This window comes from Opisthorchis viverrini, assembly GCF_000715545.1.
Source record: "Opisthorchis viverrini unplaced genomic scaffold opera_v5_90, whole genome shotgun sequence".
Classification (NCBI taxonomy): domain Eukaryota; kingdom Metazoa; phylum Platyhelminthes; class Trematoda; order Opisthorchiida; family Opisthorchiidae; genus Opisthorchis; species Opisthorchis viverrini.
The window spans coordinates 418583-443087 of NW_008751743.1; the positions used below are offsets into that span (position 1 = coordinate 418583).

The following is a 24505-nucleotide window of genomic DNA, read 5'->3' on the forward strand; positions in this document are numbered from 1 at the left end:
GTCGATATATGGAATGAAACGTGTACGGGGTTACAAAGTGTTTTGAATTGCTCACAAATGAAAGGAACATTTGAAGGGTACATATGAAGGAAAAAATAACCAATTCATTTTATTGACAACATCAACGTGTCCCTCTGAATGCGGTTTGTAAGCTGTCAGGCTGAGGGTGACAGCCATCCAAAGAAGTACTTGGTCGTCCTGGTTCCGTAAGGGTTTGGTAATCAACAGATTTATGCAGTGTTTATGGCGATGCATCTCTTATACGGATCTGTGTTGATGACACCGGTGGAGTAACCCTTGGTTATAGGGCTGTATTGCACGAGTATTGGTCAACCCGAAGAACTATTAGCAGCAAACATTGCTCAGTTTGTCCAATGATAGCGGTATATTTGTCGTCAGTGTGTATTTGACCTCTCTTGACTGAATTGGAATTATTCCAAAGAATGCTTGTTCTGTACACTCCAGATTGAGATTATCAACGCATCTGAAATACGCACAGTTACAACCACTTGGAACGTGAGTGTCAGGAGATGAGCTGGTCTTCTTCACTTTGAACATCGTCGGAAATGAACCAAGTGAAGCGGGCCAAGAGGGAGACAGGAACAAGCAATTTGCCTCTGCAAGAATTGATAACCGAGTCGCTGATTAGATAGAATCCCTGAAATTTCTAGTGTGAAGCAAACGTGTGTCGTTTAAACTCACATAAGTAGCTCCCGGGTAGTTAGGCCCATGTGTAGTATTTTGGGTACGGTAACATTTCTTCGCTTTTAAAGATAAACTGCAAGCCAGGATCAGTGAATATATATGTATAAGCGACTTTGTATAAGCGACTTTCTTCGCAAAGAAGAGGAGAGACCCAAATCCGAATTCTAACTTGGAGGCAGTCACCCCTAAGCAACAGAAATCTTGATATTTTTAACCTAATAAAGTCAAACTCTGCAGGTGGATCCGATCTAATCCACAATAACCATGGATACGAGACGCATAAGTAAGCTTAGGAATGTATGCTTCAGGAATTGCGGGTATAGACCAGTGCTAGTTCTGACGCTGCGTAAGGTGCCCACATTCTGCTCAGTACCTGCCACATCTGTACCATTTGTGACCGGATATCATGTGGGTCGGTGCTATTCAAGCCTGATCTAAGCCGACTACTGAAAATGTCGCATGAACAAACTCCTACCTCTGATACACTAAAATGTTCCATTACCATGATAGTTGACTGTTTCGTCAATTCACAATATAACAAGCCAGGAGAATTTGAAAATATATTTGTCAAATAATCGATGGAAAATGAAATGCCAACAGTGTAAAATAAATGAAAATAGTGAGATCTTATTTTAAGGGTAAAATTGCACAAATAGGAATGCAAGTCGAATTATTGAGCCATGGTTTGGTCATGAACCCACTTCAGAACATGTTGTAGAGGAGTTGAATTCCCGGAGAGGATATCGATGATCTTGAATGGAACAAGAAGGAGAGTCGTAAGGTTGTTTACATGGAACTCGAATGAAAAAGAATGTCAGAAAAACCTTGTGGATATCTTAAGGTAACTTTTACCTCGAAAAGTAAGCAGGATGAACCACCTCACTTATTGTTTAAGCTTGCAGGTACCAGTAACCACAGATGCAGTTGTACAACGATCCGCTCTAGAAGTACACCTTAATACAGACTTTCCCACCCAGTATAGTATTTCGACTTTTGCAGCGAAGTCCACTTTATGAAGGACAGCTTCTGAACGAATAAGTTGATACAAATTAGGAATTGCACCGGAGGCTATGTGTGGTTTTACGCTAGTTAATAGAATGGAAATGTTACAACATTTCTGCAGCTGTATGCTAGTTAGGATTTGGTATCCTGGATATTTCAGTGTGTGCTTTTGTGCAGTTCGGCTTAAGCATGACTGACAGACAGCCCATGGACGATATGAAAGAAAAAGCACTTCATGTTGGATGGATGTCCGTTTGATAGAGATGTTGACAACTCACGTACGTTCACTTTTCAAAGCACCAGTAATTGATGCGCTTGGTTTGTTCGAGGATTGGCAGAATTTTGGGAAAACGTAGGTGCAAAACAACTGGGTGTGTGACTAGCTATGCTAGATTGGCGTGTATGCAATGTCACAGAATGCTATGTGAGATGCACACCAGGTGGCACATAAGTAGTAAGCGAATAATTAAGCCTCCTCCAAATCAGAAAACTCAGTTTTTCCAGAATCCTCCTACTGCCTTATAGGTCGTCATTTCTGATAAAAGCATTAGGGTCATAGTGATGCGGGTGCCGTTAGCGGCTCGTAACGAATAACAAGCGGAGCCAGGAAGTAGATTCTTATGTGGTAACACACTAACTTCATTTCTCGTATCTACGAAGAAACGCAGACCACCCGAGCGATTGGTGGTGTGGAATAGGCGACCAGTGAGAGGAGGGCCGCAGAGAGTCTTCACCATTACTGATTGGCCGAGGTGTTTAAAAGGCTGTTAGGATGCGGCTTGAAGGAGCAAAACTGTTGGAATTTGAGTGTTTTGGGACCGAAAGATTGGTTACACCAGCACAAAGAGGGACAGAAAAGCGACAACGATCAAGATCGTGAAAGTGGTCAGTGGTTGTTGATCTCGAGGAATTGTAGACGATCGGTCAAGTTATCAAATCTCGTTTGAAGTTGCGAGATGGTCGAGGGTATGGGGCCGAGAACTGTGGGAGTGGCGTGTGTTAATCGGATGCCACTTGTAATCCCGACTAAATCAGATGAATCGGAGTGGGTATTCATAATGACCGGGCAAAAACTACAAGTTGAACGAAAAGATAAAAAGTATCTAGAAAGACTCAAACTCGCCAAATCTGTAGTGGTCTGTCTACCAAAAAACTACTTCACCAGGAGTATGTGGCAGAGGAATAAAAATAATAGCGTTAGTTTGAGTATACAATAATAAAGAGGTCAGATGAATGGAACAACTCACTGAGAATTGTTCTCTCTGAAATAGTTCATCGTTGGCCCAGATCAATGAATAAACAATAATCCAATCATGGTTGTCCAAGGGTCTTCTTCCGAATAGTTCCCACATACAACAAATTCTGAAGATAGTCTGGAATGTTCTGATACCAGAGTTAGCACATAAAACTCGCGAATGACCGGTGTAAGCACGAGCGAAATCATAAGATATAGTCAAAGCGCGTGAAGTTGTACAGATGCGCGCTTTTGCAGTTTTTCGTGTTCAAACAAAAAACGTTTATGCAATTGACAAGAGCAAGAGAAATATACGAAGCACCACACCATCCACAACACCCAACATGCTGATGCTTCAGACTGATACCCAGCACAGATCAAATTGAATTGTCACAAGAAATCTCACCGGCCTTTCTGCGCCTTGAAAATTGACCAATCTGGTAAATTATTTATTTGGCCCGACGGAGTTTTCGTTTCAAAAGCAAAAAAATTACCCGTAATAAATTCAGTGATTGCTTACCAGACCTCTCTGAGGCCAATTTTTCGTTTGAAAGAGGTGTAGCCTTAGATATAAACAGACCGCTACGACGGACTCTTTCTGAACACCTGTCAGCAAAGTGCGACGAAGACGATATTGGTTTCAGGGCTGTTTTTCAGTATTGCGTGGCTTGATACAAGATGAGCGAAAGACTTACGTGACTCAGAAAACAAGTAAGTTGTTTAACCTCCTTCTTGTAGCAACTGCGACGAGCTGTACTTAAAAGCTGGTTACGTTAAAAAGCATTTGGCTGATTACTAGTTCAGCATATACTGCATTCCTTATCTCGTGCAAAGGTCCATGCACGCATCTGCCACACTTGTCAGTCCTCTTTGGTCTCGGTTAGCAAAATGCATAAGTTTCCGTGCGATTGGTGCTGTTCAAGTGAAACATGGGTCTTCGACTATGAGGACTCTACAGATATTTGCTAACAAACTGAAAGTATGTAAACAAAAAGGGACAAACGTCAGTATACGAGATCGAAGAAACCGTCATTAAAGGGACGATGAGACCAAGGGCTTCTCAGCAACTATCAACACCTGCAAGAAGTTTTTACGTGTACCAAAAAGATAAAAGTTCTGTGTTTGTCTTTAGCTGTGTCACTAAATTTGGCCCGAAAACAGATTCAATTGTATTATTTTGGCTTAAATGTAGAATCGCCCTGGTAGACCAAGTACTCGTCAGTAAGCATCGGCCCAGACCAAGGCTTGACCGATTTCCAGCTTTGTTTAGGTAAGTTAAAAAACCAGAAACTCCGAACGATAGATGATGTCCAAACAACATTCACCTCGGAGTTTTAAAGGGAAAATTTGCCTGAAAATTTTGAATTTTTTTTTACCAGGTTTGATGGTGAAGAAGCTAGAGATGAATTGGAAAATATAAAATCCATTGTTGAACCACGAATTGAAATGAGTCCGGACGATTCATTCTATGGGAAGCAAAAGTCAAAATTTACCAGGAGGGATTAGGTACTTTCCTAGAGTACATATAAGCGGGCATTGCGAATACAATGCGACACTTGTATCAAAAGATAAGTGACAGCTTAGTCTCCTGGAATTTCGCTCATGCTATGATGACCAGCAGTCGATATATGGAATGAAACGTGTACGGGGTTACAAAGTGTTTTGAATTGCTCACAAATGAAAGGAACATTTGAAGGGTACATATGAAGGAAAAAATAACCAATTCATTTTATTGACAACATCAACGTGTCCCTCTGAATGCGGTTTGTAAGCTGTCAGGCTGAGGGTGACAGCCATCCAAAGAAGTACTTGGTCGTCCTGGTTCCGTAAGGGTTTGGTAATCAACAGATTTATGCAGTGTTTATGGCGATGCATCTCTTATACGGATCTGTGTTGATGACACCGGTGGAGTAACCCTTGGTTATAGGGCTGTATTGCACGAGTATTGGTCAACCCGAAGAACTATTAGCAGCAAACATTGCTCAGTTTGTCCAATGATAGCGGTATATTTGTCGTCAGTGTGTATTTGACCTCTCTTGACTGAATTGGAATTATTCCAAAGAATGCTTGTTCTGTACACTCCAGATTGAGATTATCAACGCATCTGAAATACGCACAGTTACAACCACTTGGAACGTGAGTGTCAGGAGATGAGCTGGTCTTCTTCACTTTGAACATCGTCGGAAATGAACCAAGTGAAGCGGGCCAAGAGGGAGACAGGAACAAGCAATTTGCCTCTGCAAGAATTGATAACCGAGTCGCTGATTAGATAGAATCCCTGAAATTTCTAGTGTGAAGCAAACGTGTGTCGTTTAAACTCACATAAGTAGCTCCCGGGTAGTTAGGCCCATGTGTAGTATTTTGGGTACGGTAACATTTCTTCGCTTTTAAAGATAAACTGCAAGCCAGGATCAGTGAATATATATGTATAAGCGACTTTGTATAAGCGACTTTCTTCGCAAAGAAGAGGAGAGACCCAAATCCGAATTCTAACTTGGAGGCAGTCACCCCTAAGCAACAGAAATCTTGATATTTTTAACCTAATAAAGTCAAACTCTGCAGGTGGATCCGATCTAATCCACAATAACCATGGATACGAGACGCATAAGTAAGCTTAGGAATGTATGCTTCAGGAATTGCGGGTATAGACCAGTGCTAGTTCTGACGCTGCGTAAGGTGCCCACATTCTGCTCAGTACCTGCCACATCTGTACCATTTGTGACCGGATATCATGTGGGTCGGTGCTATTCAAGCCTGATCTAAGCCGACTACTGAAAATGTCGCATGAACAAACTCCTACCTCTGATACACTAAAATGTTCCATTACCATGATAGTTGACTGTTTCGTCAATTCACAATATAACAAGCCAGGAGAATTTGAAAATATATTTGTCAAATAATCGATGGAAAATGAAATGCCAACAGTGTAAAATAAATGAAAATAGTGAGATCTTATTTTAAGGGTAAAATTGCACAAATAGGAATGCAAGTCGAATTATTGAGCCATGGTTTGGTCATGAACCCACTTCAGAACATGTTGTAGAGGAGTTGAATTCCCGGAGAGGATATCGATGATCTTGAATGGAACAAGAAGGAGAGTCGTAAGGTTGTTTACATGGAACTCGAATGAAAAAGAATGTCAGAAAAACCTTGTGGATATCTTAAGGTAACTTTTACCTCGAAAAGTAAGCAGGATGAACCACCTCACTTATTGTTTAAGCTTGCAGGTACCAGTAACCACAGATGCAGTTGTACAACGATCCGCTCTAGAAGTACACCTTAATACAGACTTTCCCACCCAGTATAGTATTTCGACTTTTGCAGCGAAGTCCACTTTATGAAGGACAGCTTCTGAACGAATAAGTTGATACAAATTAGGAATTGCACCGGAGGCTATGTGTGGTTTTACGCTAGTTAATAGAATGGAAATGTTACAACATTTCTGCAGCTGTATGCTAGTTAGGATTTGGTATCCTGGATATTTCAGTGTGTGCTTTTGTGCAGTTCGGCTTAAGCATGACTGACAGACAGCCCATGGACGATATGAAAGAAAAAGCACTTCATGTTGGATGGATGTCCGTTTGATAGAGATGTTGACAACTCACGTACGTTCACTTTTCAAAGCACCAGTAATTGATGCGCTTGGTTTGTTCGAGGATTGGCAGAATTTTGGGAAAACGTAGGTGCAAAACAACTGGGTGTGTGACTAGCTATGCTAGATTGGCGTGTATGCAATGTCACAGAATGCTATGTGAGATGCACACCAGGTGGCACATAAGTAGTAAGCGAATAATTAAGCCTCCTCCAAATCAGAAAACTCAGTTTTTCCAGAATCCTCCTACTGCCTTATAGGTCGTCATTTCTGATAAAAGCATTAGGGTGCCGTATTAACCCCACAGCCTGTACCCCAGTGAAGTGACACTTATTGGATCTCCGGGAGGTTTGTTGATCAGGCATTTTCTTAATGATTGCCAGTGTTCTGATAGACGCGATAAGGTCTCTCAAAAGCTCTTCGAGGCCTCCCTGTGATAAGCTTCCGAAGGACTTAGAGAGTACCGGAATCTGGACCCGTTCGACGGTTTCCACCTATAATGAAATGACAACAAGTCTGGCCTTCCATCCAACTTATTACGTAGGAAATGAGTCTAATTTTAAACAAATCACATGCGATGAGGTGATTTCCAGCACAGTCTAGCACTGAAACCGAATAGAAAACATATAATCTAGCGTTTTTGGTACCAAACTAAATTTGGATTCGTCACGCCATTTCTAGTCCCTTGTATTATTTTAGAAAATTAACTGGGGGTTGAGAGGATTTATTCAGTAACCACATTGGAGATAGCGATGTAGATTTTTCATTCACAAGGACTACAGACGTTCAATTTTAGCACGAATTATTTTTCCAGTGCGCACGAAATTTTGTTTCCAAAGACCAGAAAACTAATGCTTCTTACTACTTTGGGAACACTGAAGACACCAAAAACGATTCAGCTGGGTTCCAACTGAGTTTCTCTCAAGACATAATCTGTTTGCAAATGAGTGTATTTCGCTAATTTCGTGCGATTCGTTTTCGGTTAGAACATAAATTTGACGGAAACTCGGAGGCCACGGCTACCTGATGAGTCCCAAGAAGGGAGAAACCGGTAGTGGACTGTCAGCGCAGCGAATAAACTCGGAGGCCACGGCTACCTGATGAGTCCCAAGAAGGGAGAAACCGGTAGTGGACTGTCAGCGAATTTTAAGCAACCTCATGAGTAGTGCATTACGAATACACATCTATCGCGATTTCTCGAATATCGTAGCAATCAAAACATGAGGCGGCCTAGTGCCTGGAAACATCACAAATGAGATATTTAGCTGGGTTCCAGGTGAGTACCCCACAAAACCTAATTTGTTTGTAAATAAGTGTGTTTCACAGTTATTCTTTTTTGGCGTTAAAATTATTATTATAAATCCTTTACAATATTCAGCTTTTATTAACCAAACTTCCAGATGTAATGTGTCGAATAAAATGATTTCGAAGCAGAAGATGATGAACTTTAGAAGAAAACGGAACTGTAATTCACAAGAATACTGTGCACAGAAACTGGACTGAAAAGTATACCCAGAGAATAGATTCACCCTGTTGTTCCGTTCCTGAAAGGAGGGTTTTCACTCATGTATTTCGACCACTCTGCATGTACGCCGTACAATGTTATTCCATCAATTTCGTTCAGTGTTCAGCAGACATTTACGAAGAACAACGATAGCGCAGCCTTTGGTTTCCGAGACGCTTATCTTGCGTGTTTGCTCGATATACTGGCCCGTAAAGGGGGTCGTCAATCAGGTATAAAGCAGAACTTCATATTATCCATTAGATTTTGAGATATAACAGGACAAAGTCATGTGAGTTTCTGCGTTATTTTGTTGTAGTATCACACATGTGGTCATTTCGCTCCTCGAGTGTACCAAGTTGCAAAGCTTATATCACCATTCGGGGTGCAGCCGTGAGTGTGACACTGTGAAATGAGGCATGAGGCGAAGCGATATGGTGTGTCATTACAAGTTCGCAGCGTGGTTGTATGTACGCTTATATGTGCACTGACAGCCGGAGCTTGATCTTCAATTGTGTGTCTGTGTGCATATGCGGTAATTTTGGATGGTTCCTTAACATGTGTTCCGGTGAGTTGATGTTCAGGTGATCGTTGACCTTGTCCACTTGACCTCCGTTGATAGGTCAGCACTTGGACCACTCCCAAAAGGATCTTTGCATTCGACTTATGCACTCATCTCCATAACCGTTTGGTTTTGACGGGAGATTTACCTGGAACCCAGCTTAATCTCTCGTTTACGATGTTATTCTTAGCCTGTTTCAGACTGTAGGCTCTCCTGACGTAGTCTCAGAGGGATTTTGGTCTTGATAGTGCCCATTTTTGGTCTCCTGATAATTTGATGAGATATTCGGCTTCACTTGTCTATTCTAACCAAAAACACTTGCAAGTAGTGGTGCATTTTAGCGTGTGGATTGCTTGAAATTTAAATCAGCTGATACCGGTTGATACGTCACTGAATAAAACTATTTTAGAATTGAAAGTGAAGGGAGACAGGTAACTAATCAGACTCGCTTTATTTCCCTAACAGTTTGATGAGATAATGCAATACGCCTCGGCATAATACTTAAAAAGATTTAAACATATACGCAGGGTACATAGCTGGTTATTTCAACGAAAAAAGACGCTTCATGGCTGACGGATATATGCATCAGTACGTACGCATATGCGAATTTTGCATGCGTTTAGGAACCCTGGTTCTATAAGTCGTCACCTGCGACCAAACGGAATGCTTGATCTACAGACCAAGCAGTCGTAAACTGCGCTAAAACGGGAGATTGTAAGCAAATGTGGTGCAGGCTGATTACCAAAATCAATATCACCAAAATTTCATTGCCAGAAACAAGACTGGCTGTGAGACCGTCCAGCACATTGTTGAGGATGGCCAACTTTGATCCGCAACGGTTATGCGGTCGGAACACACCCTTTTAAAGGTGAGCCAAATCCATTCAGGCACGTATTGACAGTCTGCAAACTACACTGTATCCTTGCTTGCTAGATTCTCATCAGATAGGCACGTACTTCTTATCATGAACCCAAAGAAATCAAATCAAGTTATTCAAAATTAAGCTCTTCTGCTGATTTCAGACCAACGCGCTTATTTTCTGCTGGCGATTCGTGCAATGCTTTGTTTTCCAAACAACACTAATTATGAGGTCAAGACGTAAGTGGTAGTTTGTTTTGTACGACTGGCTGACCAATTATTTTGATAAGGTTCCTTACTTTTGTGGAGCGTGTTATGTGGACTCCAGATTCAAGCATGAGCCTTCGTGCATCAGCAATCCCAGCTGGATCGATGCCAACACAGGCATCCTCCAACACAATAACCCGGTAGCCACGTTTCGATGCATCCATTACAGACGCAGCTAGGTGAATGAAGAGGAGAGGGAGTGGTGGCTGTGTAAGCAGTGTACGGTTGAGCAACCCACGCACTTTCTGATTGCAGTAAACAAAATCGCCAAATGAGGTCTATACAGATGACCGTTAGTAAACAAGTTACTCTCGTCTCTCAGTCTAAGTTAACTGGCTAGAGTGTGTAGTGTTATTAGACTCTTTTGTGCTTCAGAATGGGTGATAGAGCTGAAACAGCCATAGAGAATGAAGAGGCTCTTAGAAGACATTTTACTAGTAATAATGGAAGCAAAAAATTAGTTGTAATAACAAGTTTGATTCACCAACCCTGACACACATCAATTTGTAGTCGGAAAACTACCTCCACAGAGCATTCAGACATCCCACTGTGGTCGGGACAGTGATGCTGCTCTGCATCTAAAAACATCGATTATCTTTGATCCAAAGATTCTTCACATCGCATGGTCACACTGGTCAGAGTCTCGTAGAATCCAAGGTTTTGTGTGAACCTAAACTCACATATTCCATGTAGTAGCATTGTGATTTGACTACCATGCCTAATCGTTGCAACTTCAAACTACGTCATCGCGGAGTGTTTCAGAGTTTTGTGTCTTTGGGTCTGTGCATGAATTCAAATAAATCCTGAGCGGCTTGTGGTTCAAACATTCAATCTTCAGTGGCTTGAGCCGGACTAACCCATGTTTGCTTTGTTAGGACTAGGAACTCAACTAAGCCCTCGATATTTGATGGAATTTCGAGACGTTGTGTTTTCAAGTAAATCAAGTAAATCACAGGATAGCTGAGAATACAAAGCCAGAATGTCAGTGGTCGCAGATGATGGTCAGAGATTGGGTGGCTGGACAGTTCGCAACCTGATGACACACATAGATATCACATCATCAACTATACAAGTTTAAACGACCTGCAGAAATGCTCTAAAATTGGACAGCATTGACAATCTTTTTAATGAGGACCTATGGGACATTGTTCTGTTTTCTTTCGTGGACCCCTCAAATTGTAGGCTGAGCAATATTTCGATTTTACTTGTCAACTATGGTTTTGTTTACTCTGAAAATGTAGGCGCATCAAGAATATTTGGCAGTGGTGGGAGGAAATTGTCTTTTCAGTATTCGAGTGGTCAAGAAGAGCGCTTCATGATAAACCTCATACTCAGTGTCATCGTTACCATTACCATCATCATCATCCTCATCACCATCATCATCATCGTCATCATCATCATAACCATTTAATCCCTACTAGTATTTTCGCTTGACTAGTGCTGCAGTTGCGTATTTTAGGCCCTTAGCTTCTTCCGATTTGAAAGGCACCCCGGTGCTTCCAACCTCGACGAACGGTAACCAACACTCACCGAATAAGGTTACGGTGAAAATAGCACCAATGTTGAAACATTAGTACTTCACACTGTGTAAGATCTCAACGACAAACATGGTCATTGTGCAGAAACTTGGAGAAAACAGAGGTAGACCATCATTTGTTGCCCAAAGTTTTCCGTTGTTTGTGGCACTCTATATGCGTGCGGCTGCAAAACACGGTCCGTTGACAGAAAGATACCGTAACTTGCCAGCAATTATTACAAAGCGGATACAACCGAAATTTCATCCACCTTGAAGGTTTCAAACTAGGGACAATAACCCTCAAGACTTTTTCCACGGAACTATACATTAGTCCGTTTGCCCTCAGATTTCTGTTGGTAGAGCGGTCTGGCAAGCAGAGGCCTTCTCAACCAGCTGTCTACTCTTGTGTTCATTTAATTCGATTCTTGTAAAGGAGACTACCCTCAAGAACCTTGCATTGGAATATTAAAAACGCAGCCATCCTCGTATGTTTTTAACAAGGTGCTTGGGATGGCGACGGAAATTCGATACCACACTGACATGCTTGCAGATAGGACACGGTAAAACGCATCAAAACAATGGACATACATGGTGGTTATTAGTTCATTTACATGGATCTCTATAGATGATCGGTTGATTTTTACCTCACCTAGGCTCAAATCAAACCAGTTTAGTACAACCGCGAACAATGAGCAAAGAACTGCTCTTGAAAAAAGGGAACAGAGTACATTATTGCGGAGATAAGTAGAATACTCTTGATACTGTCAACATCATTGCAAATGGCGCTGATTTGGTCTTAAGGCAGCACCAATGTCGAGGAAGTCATGAAAGGTTCACTCGATATCTAACACAGCGGAAAGAGGGAAGGGTTCAGGAGAGTCGCTCGAGTCCACGTGGGGTAAGCATCAGACCACCATGAGTAAATGAATACATCAGTATGTTCACTGAGACTGATGAACCAAGATGCAGTTCTAGTATCAAGTACAGGACACATCACACATGGCCTTCACTTTGACTGCAGTGGCAATAAAAAATCCACTCCCTTTCGCACGTGCAACTATGTGGGTGAATTGACAATTCCCATAAAAGGAACTACAAAGCCTAAAGAGATACTCGGCTTCTCTGCGGTAAACAGTGGCTAACAGAGGCCCATGTTGCGGACTCTCCTGGAAAGTGGCATTCCTTCGGGATGAGGGAGATCAGCTTACCATATCCGGATATCCACATCTTCGATGGAAGCAGCAGATAAGGTTCCGAATGCAGCTACTTCACTTAACCTCGTGTGCATCACTACTCTTTTTTCTCAAACAACCCAAATTTGTCATAAGTACTCACGGGGAATGTCCTGCTTGAATGGGAACCTGAGAACCTGGAAGAAGCAAGGTTTCAGCCATGGCATAAATGACCTTGGGAGCTGTTAACAGGGCGATGTAAACAGACGGTATTCACACACGCACGCATCTGTCACAGATGCGTGACCTTCATGCATTGTAGCTTTCATTGCTTGCCTAAGATAACTCTGTCTGGTTTTCAGTCACCATCGACATTTAAGTCGACCGATCATTGCCATTTAGTCATTTTTAAATTTCTAATCCATGCGGACGTTTTTACTGGATCACAAGGCTACTATCTATCCGGCGGTGCTTTGCATTTTGATTACAATCATACGCTAGACGACAGAGATGGAAAAAGAAATGCTTTAGCTCATCTGTGGACAGCAGGAAGCTCCGCGAGCCCCCAAACAGAGGCAGATTAAAATGATGGAAACAGTTCTGTAAATTAGAGTTGCAACAACAATATCAGTGAACCGCGCAGACTCTACGGTTATTCAGGGGGTCCAGTATAACCTTCATGTCGTGTTATAAACGTTAGAAACTCAACGTATTGGGAAGGGTTCATCTGTTAGTGCAGAAAACCGGGGGAAGATGAGCGTACACATGGCAGGTGCCAAAGAAAAAAACAGCTTCCCAACTGGATGGCGTATTTTGTGCACGAACATTTCCACTGGAAATATTATTTCTTTAGCGGCACACCCCAGAACAGGATTTCTGACGAAAGTGGATTCTCCTTCAGATGTGTCCATCGAAGATCTCATGATGAAGTACTTAGAGCTCACGGATTCGTAGTGCCATTCCTATATACTTTATTCTTGGCTGTGAACTGCAGACAACGCCAATTTTATAAGAATACAAAGGACCCGATTGCATCGCAACCACAAAGCGCTACACGACCAGTGCATCCGGCGTCATCTTGTTGGAACTGTGGCCACTGAAACTTCACGCACTTATGACATTCCGTGTCCATCGTTGTCAAGTGTGCGACCGGCCAGGCTATAACTAAAGCCATTACCAGCAGGCTCACTCACATGGCAACATCCCGTGTTCAGGCCGAATGGGGAGACAGTCAAACCCTGTGTCCACTGTATCCGGAATCGACTAAACTCACATTACTGGATTACATAACAATTTTCAGTAACATTTGTACGATGATTCTTCATATCTTCACCGCACCCAATATCACAGCTATATCAAAGAACACCTCAGAAGGTTTCGGAAACTTTAAACACACCCATAGATCGCGTCTTTCACAATGCAAATGTCGACAAAATTCACTTTCTGGGTGAGTTTTAGTGCAACTTTTCGGTTGTTAGCCTTCGCGGTCTTTTTGATGTATTCTGATCTTTCATTTTCGAACGTCACTGGATTCACCGACCACATTTGTGGAATGTGATGTTACAGCCGTAGAAAAACATTTAGATTTTGAAGCTGTCAAAGTTTTAAAAACGAGATATGCAGATATTTTCAAACCACACTTTGGTTTGTACTCCAGGGCAAAATGAGTTTTGCATCTAACGCCAGATAGCAAAACCATATTTCGTCTAAAGTGGCCAGTGCTCTTTTCAGTTGTAACAAAGCTAGAGGCAGGAATTGATCGATTAGGAATTTTGTGACGTTCTCCAACAAGTTAATTATTCCTACTGAGAGGTACCCAGCGTAGTCTTGCGGTAAACGATCTACAGATTTGTGAGAAGAAGATGCAAGACTTAATAGAGGTAATATGTTTACCAGGATAGATTTCTGTCATGCTCGATCCCAAGTTGAGATGCACGATGATCGTAAAGAATTTTTAACTGTTAGCAACCACCTTGGAGTACATTTGCTAGCCGTTTAGAATCACGTTTATTCTTTAGATTTTTTGGCGAATAAGCGACAATGTGTCGTGCGTTATACCCCGTACCTCATTGCATACTGATGACATTATCATCATCAGGCGGACTTCGTATTCAGTAACTAAACACCGCTTTTGGTTGCAAACAGCAATACATGTCCAAAACGTGTATTGAGATGTGAACGGCTCTTACCAGGAATAAAGCCTATCGGGTGTATTGGTGACGCTTCTGGACTTCGGTTCGATCCTGCGGAGATCTCTGCCATTAAGCAGCTTTTGACTCCCACCAACAAGTCAAAATTACCGTAGTTCAACGGTTTTGGTAGTCTGCTATGATAATTCTGTTCACGGAATTTATAAATTACGAGCACTCTTTAACCGGCTATCGCAAAACAACATGATGTGGAACTAACCACGAACTTTGTGGTCAGCTTTAGCAAACATTACGACGTATTATAGCTTCACATCTTCTACCGACTCGTTGAAACCCTAGTCCTTCGATTGTGATGTAGAGGACACATATGGTCATGACACATACAGCCCCTCAAAACATAAGTGACCATAACAGCCAGGAAACCGGCTATCATGCTTCGCACATCCCCATTCCGGCTGAAAGGACCTGTGGGCAAATCAAGAATAAGTGTCTGGTTGTAGTTTATGCAGCTAGAAATTTTATAAAATGCTTCACAGTTGTCAGCTCACGCTCTTTATTGACTGCAGAACACTGCCATCAATTTTCGACTCCAATATTGGCGTGTCTGCCCGTACAGCTAACCTATTATTAATTGTAACTTTACTTTCAGTGTTGGTCATGTTGATGCCTTATCGCTTTTCTCCTGCAAGACGTTAATGAATCGAATACCTGGAGGCATATTTCTGGGATCTGTCAACGTGGACGCTTGCATGGTATTCACGCTAGGCGATTCTGTCCGTAGTTTGCTGGTTATCTTTCTGAAGATTTAAGGCTCTACTAAATCAGACCAGATGATCCATCATTTGATTAGCGTACTTCCTCTTAGGACGCTTTCTGAGCTGCGTCAACAACAGTGGACAAATATCTCATGCTCAGAGATCCCGAAATAGCACTAGTCGAAGCAGTTGTGATAGTTATGCTTACTGGCACATCAAAAATGTGAACTGCCGTTGCCATATCTACGCTATGAATGGAACAGCAGCACCTACAGTAGAACCCCGTGCTTGGCCGCAGGCGGGTGGCTCACTGGCATGGATTCATACTGAATTCGCAGGCCCGTCAAGAGACAACAGGTTTGCTCCTTGCCCCATGATTTCTGTAAATAGCCAAAAGTTATTTTCATAACATTCACAAACTTGTAAGCCATTATTAGTTCTCTCAGTAACCCATTTTCTCAGTTCAGAGCTCCTTAGTTTAAAGTGGCCAATAACCAAGCAAAGAAAGTCCTCCAATACAATGCAGTTATACTGCAACACCTTTCTTCTGAACTGTCAGAGTTCCATTGACACAAGACGCATTTGCACACCTGACCGCTGCCTTGCTGTCAGACTGTTAAGTCAAAGGCTTCGATCAAGGACCCTGTATAGATCTGGTTGCCCTGCCCAAGTACAGCCATGGCACTTACAACTGATAGTAGTGATGCGTCAATATCTCTTGAAATGTAACCCGTCGACAATCCACAGCTCACTTGACACGAAGAGTTTTGTTGACACTTCTAAAAGAGCTTTGTGGAAACTTCATGTGGAGAGGAATATGGTGAAGATGCTTGATAGTCTTCCAAAGACTTGTATTTTTCTGTCAAAGAAAACGCTGCACCTGATGGAAAATTGCCTGGAGAATGTTTTGCGTAGACTCACCAGAATGCATAGACATAACTCCGTGACCTAAAGCAAAAGCTGTGACGTGAGACGAAGCAAGCGCTCAACAAACACCTTCGGGCAAACTACAGAATCTTCGATTCAGGCGATTTGGTAGACACTCCAAACTTCATCTGTCCTGTTACAACGCAACCGGTGAATTGAAAATACCCCAATTCTAGTCCTACCAGACTCTTGACTGTGCACTTAGTGCACAAAACACACCAGAAAGTTATTTCAACGAGGCTAATCATTTCACTTGTTTATCCGGTCCTGGATACGTTCAACCTAGAGCCTCCGTTTGGAGGAAGCAGACCATCATAGTAAGCCATCGTGACCGTACCAAGCACAGATGCTCGAGGCTCACAGAGCTACCGATCTAATGACTGGATGTCGCACCCAACTTAAAGTGGCGTGTGTGTTGATTCCGCTTGAACAGTAATACAGGCATTAATCGATCACATCTGCCCGTCAAAGAATCGTGACCTCCAGAATTTGGGTGGGCACTATCTTGCCTCACAATAAACATTGGCTTATCTTCATAGTTGGCATCCTAGTCTATCAACAATGGCTCGCGGACGCTTGGTCATGCTTGCAAGTTTCAACTAGTGTACCCTTATTCACTAGATTAGTCGTATAAAGCGCCCTTCCACTCAACAGAAGATGTCTTTTGTACTCCTAGCAGTCACAACACCTCTACTCGACATAAATATTATCCCATGAAGTGTACCGCAAACCCACTGCGGTTAGTCACTGGACATGTGCCCTAATTTTGCTACTCGCAATGTAAAAATAAAGCCATTACGACCTTCCCAATACATAATACACACTAGTACGCACTGGACATATAAATTAACATTAGTTTTTAACAGTGGTTATCGAGCCTGAATTCATAGAAGACGCTGAACAGTGCTGTCACGCGAGCATTTTGTGCTTCCCAATTAATGAGAGTAAACAGTTGCGCTTTTACGAGAATGGCTTACCCACACAGAAGTCGAAGGCGATTCCACATAAAACTAGAACTTTGATGCCAGATGCTCGCAGCTTGGCTTCCAAGGTTGTGTCCTCTCTTCCGTTTGGATCTCCGAAGACAGAGTAAGATTCGACATCACTGATGGTACCTTTTTTAATCACGATAACGTCTTCAGGCAACTGAATGCATAAAAAAAATTAAAGAAAAAAGATGGGATCAAAAAGTACGAGTACAAGGTGAATGGTGGCAGAAAATTTAAAGTGTCTTGGGTGTGCTAGGTTAGCTGCATAGCTTTTTTGATTGGTTTTCCTGAGACCGTGTTGAATGTACAAAGCATTTGGATACAGCCGAGCTCATATTATGATCATCCCTGGTTTTGGCGATTGCCTTCTAAATGTTGACTGACTGTGGAACCATTACCCCACCTCCACAAGCAAGTGAGTTTTCGCATAACGACTCTTTGAAGGCGACGACAGGTTGTTCTATGTTTTTTTATATACAGAGGACTAGTCATCGCAATTTTTTTGTAGTTTCTTGCTCGCATCTATCACAACGAACTATATGGTGCCAACTGAGAAGGATATTGGTTCCAGGATTAAGATCCAGTAATGACTGGATTCGCACAACAGTGCTTCCATGTAAGGCGGGAATATCGGAAGTTATCCAAAGATTGCTGAACCAAGACAATATTCAGGTAGCTTTCCAGAAGGAAAGAACTCTACGCTCAGTTTTGATACCTGCGAAAGATCCCCTCTCCGTTGGAAGGACTAGGGACTGTGCGTATAAAATTAAATGCGACGTTTGTACGAAGGTTTATACAGGTAAACTGCCAGGGAACTGCATTCTGGATTTGGTGAGCATAAAAGGAGGATGAACACACCAGCAAGGAATTCACGACAATACAGAGCGCTTGTCAAACACCCAGCAATGATGGTACATACTTTAGACACAGGACACAGAATATATCTGTAGAATGTAGAAGTTTTAATATGGGGATCGCGGCTCACATCACATCGGCTGATGGCCGAGTCTGTGGAAATCATCAAGAATCACAGCGTGAAGAGAACCAAGGATGTGGGATTAGCGAGCTTATAAAGAGTGGTCTTAAATGAGCCGAAATGAGACATGACTATGTAGGGTTGCTAACATATGTAAAATCATTACCAAAAAGCAGATAGATATCCCAACTCGATAAGAGTTCACAGAATCTACACAACTATTTTAGCACCAGGTCATCCACACAGACGAACAAAAACTATAAACGACGTTCAAGAAGAATCTTTACGTGAAGCGAACCAGGAGACTTCGACCTCTGGCTGAACCCAAATCCAAGTATGTTCCTCATCAGTCTTAACAATTGCCGACCTACCATAATAACTCCCTTAGCAGACATCTAACACAGGTTTAGCCTGACCTAGCTGGTTGATTCTCCTTCCGCATTAAAGCCCAACCAAACCTTTAAGCTAGTCACTTGTCCTAACAGGGCTTTTGTGTCAAAAGCGAAACGTTGCGTAGGAATAAACCTGCCGATTGTTTCCAAAACTTTTCTGAAAGTTTATGGCTCCCTTAATTTACGGGAAATTAAGCCATGAAACCATGTTAACCTGTCTTTTGTTTCACCTACAAGCAGATAAGGACTGAAGTCAGTTTTATACATAATGGTTTTCGTAAGTAATCCGGATCTAGTTCTCCCCGTCCTCTGGAGTTCTGTAAAATAAGGACGACCAAGCGGAAAGTTATTACTCGTTGAATAGCTGTCAGCAATAATTGTACGAGTCTTGGCATAGCAGCTATAGAACTACGTGAATAATGGAAGCTTCTGAGAAGACGGCTTTGGTAAACTGATGCGAATAAAAGCAGAAGTTGCTGAGATTCTCTAGAAAAATAATGGAAGGCATTTGGTTTCCCTTTAAGTTTTGGACAACCTTAGAGGTACCCAGCCAAGTAACTGATAATGAACTTAGCTAGTCGATATGACCGATCAGGCTGGTTGCCATCATCCATTTTTCTGGAATGGATCAGCAAAGAAGGGTTATTCTTCCTGCTGTCAGCAGTCTTCGAACCAATGGTCGCTATCAAATTACCGGATCACCTCACGCATAATAGTTCTAGTATTCACGCGACTGTGGTGCTGCATAGATAAGCAAGTAAAAAACCTAATCTGCTACGTGACTGCTTCTTGATAGCACTTACTTAGACCTGAAGTAGCTGCTTCTCTTGTATGTCACTTTGGACGCCGTGTACAAAATCTGACAGTAAGTTGCTTATGTGATGCAAAGTACTTCGACAAGGAACGAAATCAACATTCAACTTATACGACGATCGTTCAACGATCACAGTGATTTACCCACGGAGAGAATAATCTGACTAAAGTTACACTTGTTTAAAAACCGTTCCATCCATTTGGCAAGGCCACATTTGGCTTTGGGAACAAATATTATCATACGGTTATTTTGGACAATGGTGTAACTATGTTGTTTAGCCGATTCACACCGTTTACATTTTCAAAGAGGCACTGACTGTTAAGCGAAAATAACATTAGTAGTTCAGTTTATTCTCTCCTGTCCCGCAAATGGGCTGCGCTTGTTACTGGACGGCTTAATCGATGTAAACCCTAACCCTAGCCCATTTGTCAGGCTTAGGGAAACCCAGTAGGATTTGGCTGGATGTCATGCCTAGTCATAGTGTTTCCTGTTTCCCGCTTTATCTCCTAAACTTAGCAGTATTTAGTGGACTAAAAGGAAGGTAACAGATGCCCGTTTTGGTGTATTTGTTCGTGGAAGTTATTGGTGCACCTCTGATGCTTTGCCTCCTTTTTCTTGAGAAATTTTATCTTCAACTTGAGAAAATTAGCTGTATTCGTTTTAAGCCTGTCGGGTGCGGAATGACAGACACACACTTGCTTCTTGCCAATGGATGATTCAAAGTCGTTAAAATAGTAGAAACTAACAAGGCGCTAAATGCAAAGTAGTGAACCGTTGTCTAAAATACTTAATGCCAAACAACGCAGGCATAGAATCAAGTATTTGGCGAGGATAACGGAAAATTTCAGGGCAGATTACACGAGTTCTTCATAGTAACTCCACCGCTAAAACAACAGCCTTTAAACTGGTTTTGGACTTATATTATTAGTAGTCAAGATTATCAAATTGCCCTGCAGCAGGACAGTGTTGGCTGGTCCCAGGTAGGTCCTCTCCCTGGGGATCACAAACTTATCTCTATCTTCCTCCTCGTTACGTTTTGACTGCTGATGTCTTTTTCGCCGTAGTTAAAACTAACACCTCTTCGAGAACTGGGGTATCTCGCAGCTTTGAATGCTGTACCAATAAATACGCTGAGGAAGCGAGCATCTGGACAGAGACCGAGATAAGCCATCCAAAATAACCATTTCATTTGTTTACGCGCTCGGCAACTAAAGCCTTCACAGTTGCAACTCAGATGCTTCAGACAGTGCAAGACCATCTGAAATGTAGCGCGGTTTGGCAGGTTTATTGTGATCACTTTGCATGTTGCACAGAGTATTGGCGTTTACACCCAAACTTAAACTCAGTTTTATGCATCCTAAGCAGCCGGTTAGCACGAGTAGTGGTTTATCATCATACACAATCATACGCCATGCTCAATAGCGTTCGTTTTTAACAACTGCCTGAAACACTGTGATTATTTGGTCAATCTGAAAGGTGTTGCGGAACGAAGTCGTTTTGCACTTGATTGCTTACCACATCATGTAAAAATGAGATCAAACAGGTAAAATAACAAATTACAACCACAATAGGTTTTTAACGAAATCTCAAGACGTCACTCAGTCAATAGAACCTTGACTCTATTTGCCGAGCACGTATGTACGGATCGTAGCAAGGCTGCCATGTTTTTATTGACCAGATTACGTTTGGCTGAGGTTCTTGTTAGACCTGTAATTTGTTGCTTCATCTGTCCAGCCGTTTTACACATTGTGGGGCGAACAAAAGGGTAAGAAGTGAATAGCGGTTAGATCAGCTTTATGAAAATATGGTGGATTGGGAAGGTAAGCAGTCCTGAAAAGAAGTCGAATCAAATTAATCGTTCAGCTTTAGGTGCATAGTCACCTGAAGGAAGAATGGAAGCTGAGATAGTGCCAAGTGACCCAAGCAGAATGCGAGTTAAGCTTACGCTATCCACAAGTAGTTCCGAGCATGATACTAACTAATTATGGGTGATGTTTTCATCAAAGAGTGCAACAGTCATATTGAAGAGTATCTAAATGTAAGAGATTTAATATACGCTGCTGCTACTTCCCAGCTGCTCGTCCGTTCAGTACGACACAGATGGAACAAGGACAGAAATGCCTTGCAAATCCATCATTCACGAGCCAAAAATAATGGAGTCCATTCTATCCTGCACTGAATCAGTTGTGTGATTCATCCCATTCAGGATTGCTTTGAGTGAATACAGTTTGTTTCTAGCCTTCCGTAGAACAATTAATAAAGTGGAGTAATTCGAGTTCACCAAGTATTTGCTCTTGTGAAAACAGTCAGACCAAATTTTCTACAAGAAAAATATTTTATCTTCATACCCGAACTTTCCTCCAGGAAATGAAGTCGGACAATACTAAGAAAACAGGAACGTGATAGAGCCCACCCAATCCTTAATCTGCGTTTCACATTTTTTCCATGGGGTTCCAAACCAAAACACTCCCTTTAAATAATGAAACCCTGAATTTCAGTCAAAGTTCAGTAGTCGGTGGCCTGAACTTATTTTGCACACCGGTTTTGGTGTCCCTCAGCTTTCCATATCACGCATTTAACACGACGTTGTCTGTTGGTGGCTGGTTCCTAAATGACAACTTCTAAGATTAAAAACTTGTGCTGTTTTCTCTTTATTGAGTACACAAACAACTTCTACAAAATGAGTGTTCTGAGTTTCAAATCTGAATTTTGTCCCTTTAGTGAGTTCAGTTTACACGTTAGTTGAACCAACGCTGGTCAACGCCACATGACGTGACAATGGCAGCGCGCATGAAGTATGTATGATACGGTACACACTGGCCACACTGCTTGGCACTAACAGGTGGGCGCACAAAGGTAATCTTATTCCCCCATTAGGACTGACATGGCTCCAAATATCTTGGAAGATGGTTGAAACGTGCATTGTGGAAGACTCACAAAATGAATATAACTTCTATACAGTTTCCGTTGGTCTATGAGAGTAGATCAAATTTACTAGAAGGATAGAACTGAGACTTCAAAATCTCCGAACTTCTTCACCCTTGTTGAGTTCAGACACTCTACAACTGTGTTTACTTACCCTCAATTTGGGATGAATTTTAGCACCTTCACTTTCGGCAACGCAGTGTGTTGGCCACAGTTGTTGATTGCACTCCACGCCCATTGAATCAACGATGGTGATGGTATCATAAATTTTCTGAATCTGAAATGAGTGATTGGAACGTCACACTGGTGTAAGGCCACCCATATTTACTCCAGCGTGTTGTAAATTAGGTAGCCTTAGTTTTTTGACGTCAGGCTGCATCAGTGGTATCCATTTCTGGAATGGTCTCATTATACTTCGAGTGATAGCTTCTCTAGGTGGACCTTTCAAACAGGCACCGCAGAAAAGTTGCAATAAACGACGAACAACTTAATCGTCTGAAGGCAAACGAGTCGGCAAGCACAAAAAATAAGAATACCAAGGACAAAAAGAAGTGGGACGTTACTGCTGCCCCATTGATTTTATGATGTTCACGCCCAAATCACAAAACTCATTCACGCCGTGGTTATTTGGAAGCATTCTGTACTAGGGAAATGCCGTTTGTGATAAGCCAACCCAACATAAATTTTTGTCATCTTTCAAGGCCTTTTAGATTCTAAAATACTGGTCTATTGCCGCTTGCTCAACCTATCTGCTCTTATGCACCTTACATCCATAAGTAAATGATTGGCCCCAAAATGAAGTGTCACAAATCATCTGTTCATTGATCAAACGCGAATTTAGCTGGCAGCTTGTGAACACGAGGACAAATCCATCTGAGGCCTAATGTTCGGAGAATTATGGGTGAGTATAACCTTATCAGCCAAATTAAAAATATGGAATGGATAGGCCGAGGGTGGTTTAGTTAATAACCAGCATAAATGCATTGTTTCATCATCATAAGATCATTCTAATCAAATTATGCTCATCACGTCACAGCAGTAGACCAACCCAGTATTTCGCCCGAAACGGAGAGCGGACAGTGCTTGAGTTACTGAGTGACCTCCAGACAAGAGCGTGTAATTTGATGAGTGCCCCAAAAAACTTGTGATTAAAAATTGTAACGGCATCACATTACTGTTACTTTGGCATCTTAAGTTAAATAACACAACTTCGACTAATAAAATGCTGATAACAGCGGCCGCACATTTGGCGCTGGACTTTTATTCCCTGCAACGAAAAGTCCTCAACAAAATGTGCGGTCACATGGTGCTATGCATAAACGCAAATCTCACTGAACTTGCCTTGCTGTTTTTACTAAGTCTCCATCTGTTCCTGTTCTCGTGAAAAGATACGTGGTCTCGTGGATGCCAGTCCTTACTGACGTAGATTTGTTTGAAAGGCAATCCGCACAAGTAGTTGATCGGTTTTATTATGCCCATTGCATCCATCTGTGCAGGACACCGGTCTGTACGCATAGACCCGGTCACAAAGTCCTTCTGAACGTCAACTATCAACAGAGCTGTTGTGTTTGCTGAAGTGGAACACTCGCGCACAAGTGGTGGATTGGCTAAATGATTTTGTTTCCGCTGTGATGTGTTTAATTAACTTTGAGCTTTATTCTTACCTGTACTAACATTTCCAGCCGTAAAATGCATTGTTTTACAGTGTCGGACAGTGCAGGGTTCTCAGTTATTACTTGCTGGAGCGCCGCATGTAGATCCCTATCTTGACTGGAAACTATTATGCCAGAATTAAATTTGTACGTACTTGTCAAGGAGTACTTTGTTTACTTGATCCAGTTGTGTTGCCATGGGGACACTTTATGTATATATATGACGGAATGGAAGGGCTGAAAGTTAAGCAAATGGTCACAGTAAACTCACATTCGTAGAAAGAATAATAAGCTTCAGTGGTGTTTGTATCCCAATTAATATTAGTAATACATAATAATAAGAGACTATAAGATGCCACCTAACAAAATGCTTTGAATGACTGTAAAACACTAATCACATGAGAGCATTTTTGCTGCTAACACTAATGTACACTGTGCATTCAGTCGAAAACATCAAAAGTGAGGCAATTTGAGTTGTAGTTTGACATTTACTCAGTAAGCAACTTACAAAGGCTA

General features: G+C 41.9%; 1 protein-coding gene across 1 annotated transcript; it reads right to left on the reverse strand.

The window, feature by feature from the left end:
• Positions 1–1375: 1375 nt before the first annotated feature.
• On the reverse strand, positions 1376–24188 carry T265_04928 (hypothetical protein; the record flags this gene model as incomplete). Its single annotated transcript, XM_009169796.1, has 7 exons — positions 1376–1456; positions 9754–9896; positions 17219–17387; positions 22492–22614; positions 23670–23963; positions 24002–24107; positions 24145–24188. 7 exons carry the CDS (start codon positions 24186–24188, stop codon positions 1376–1378), a joined length of 960 nt encoding a protein of 319 aa, XP_009168060.1.
• Between the last annotated feature and the right edge of the window lie 317 nt (positions 24189–24505).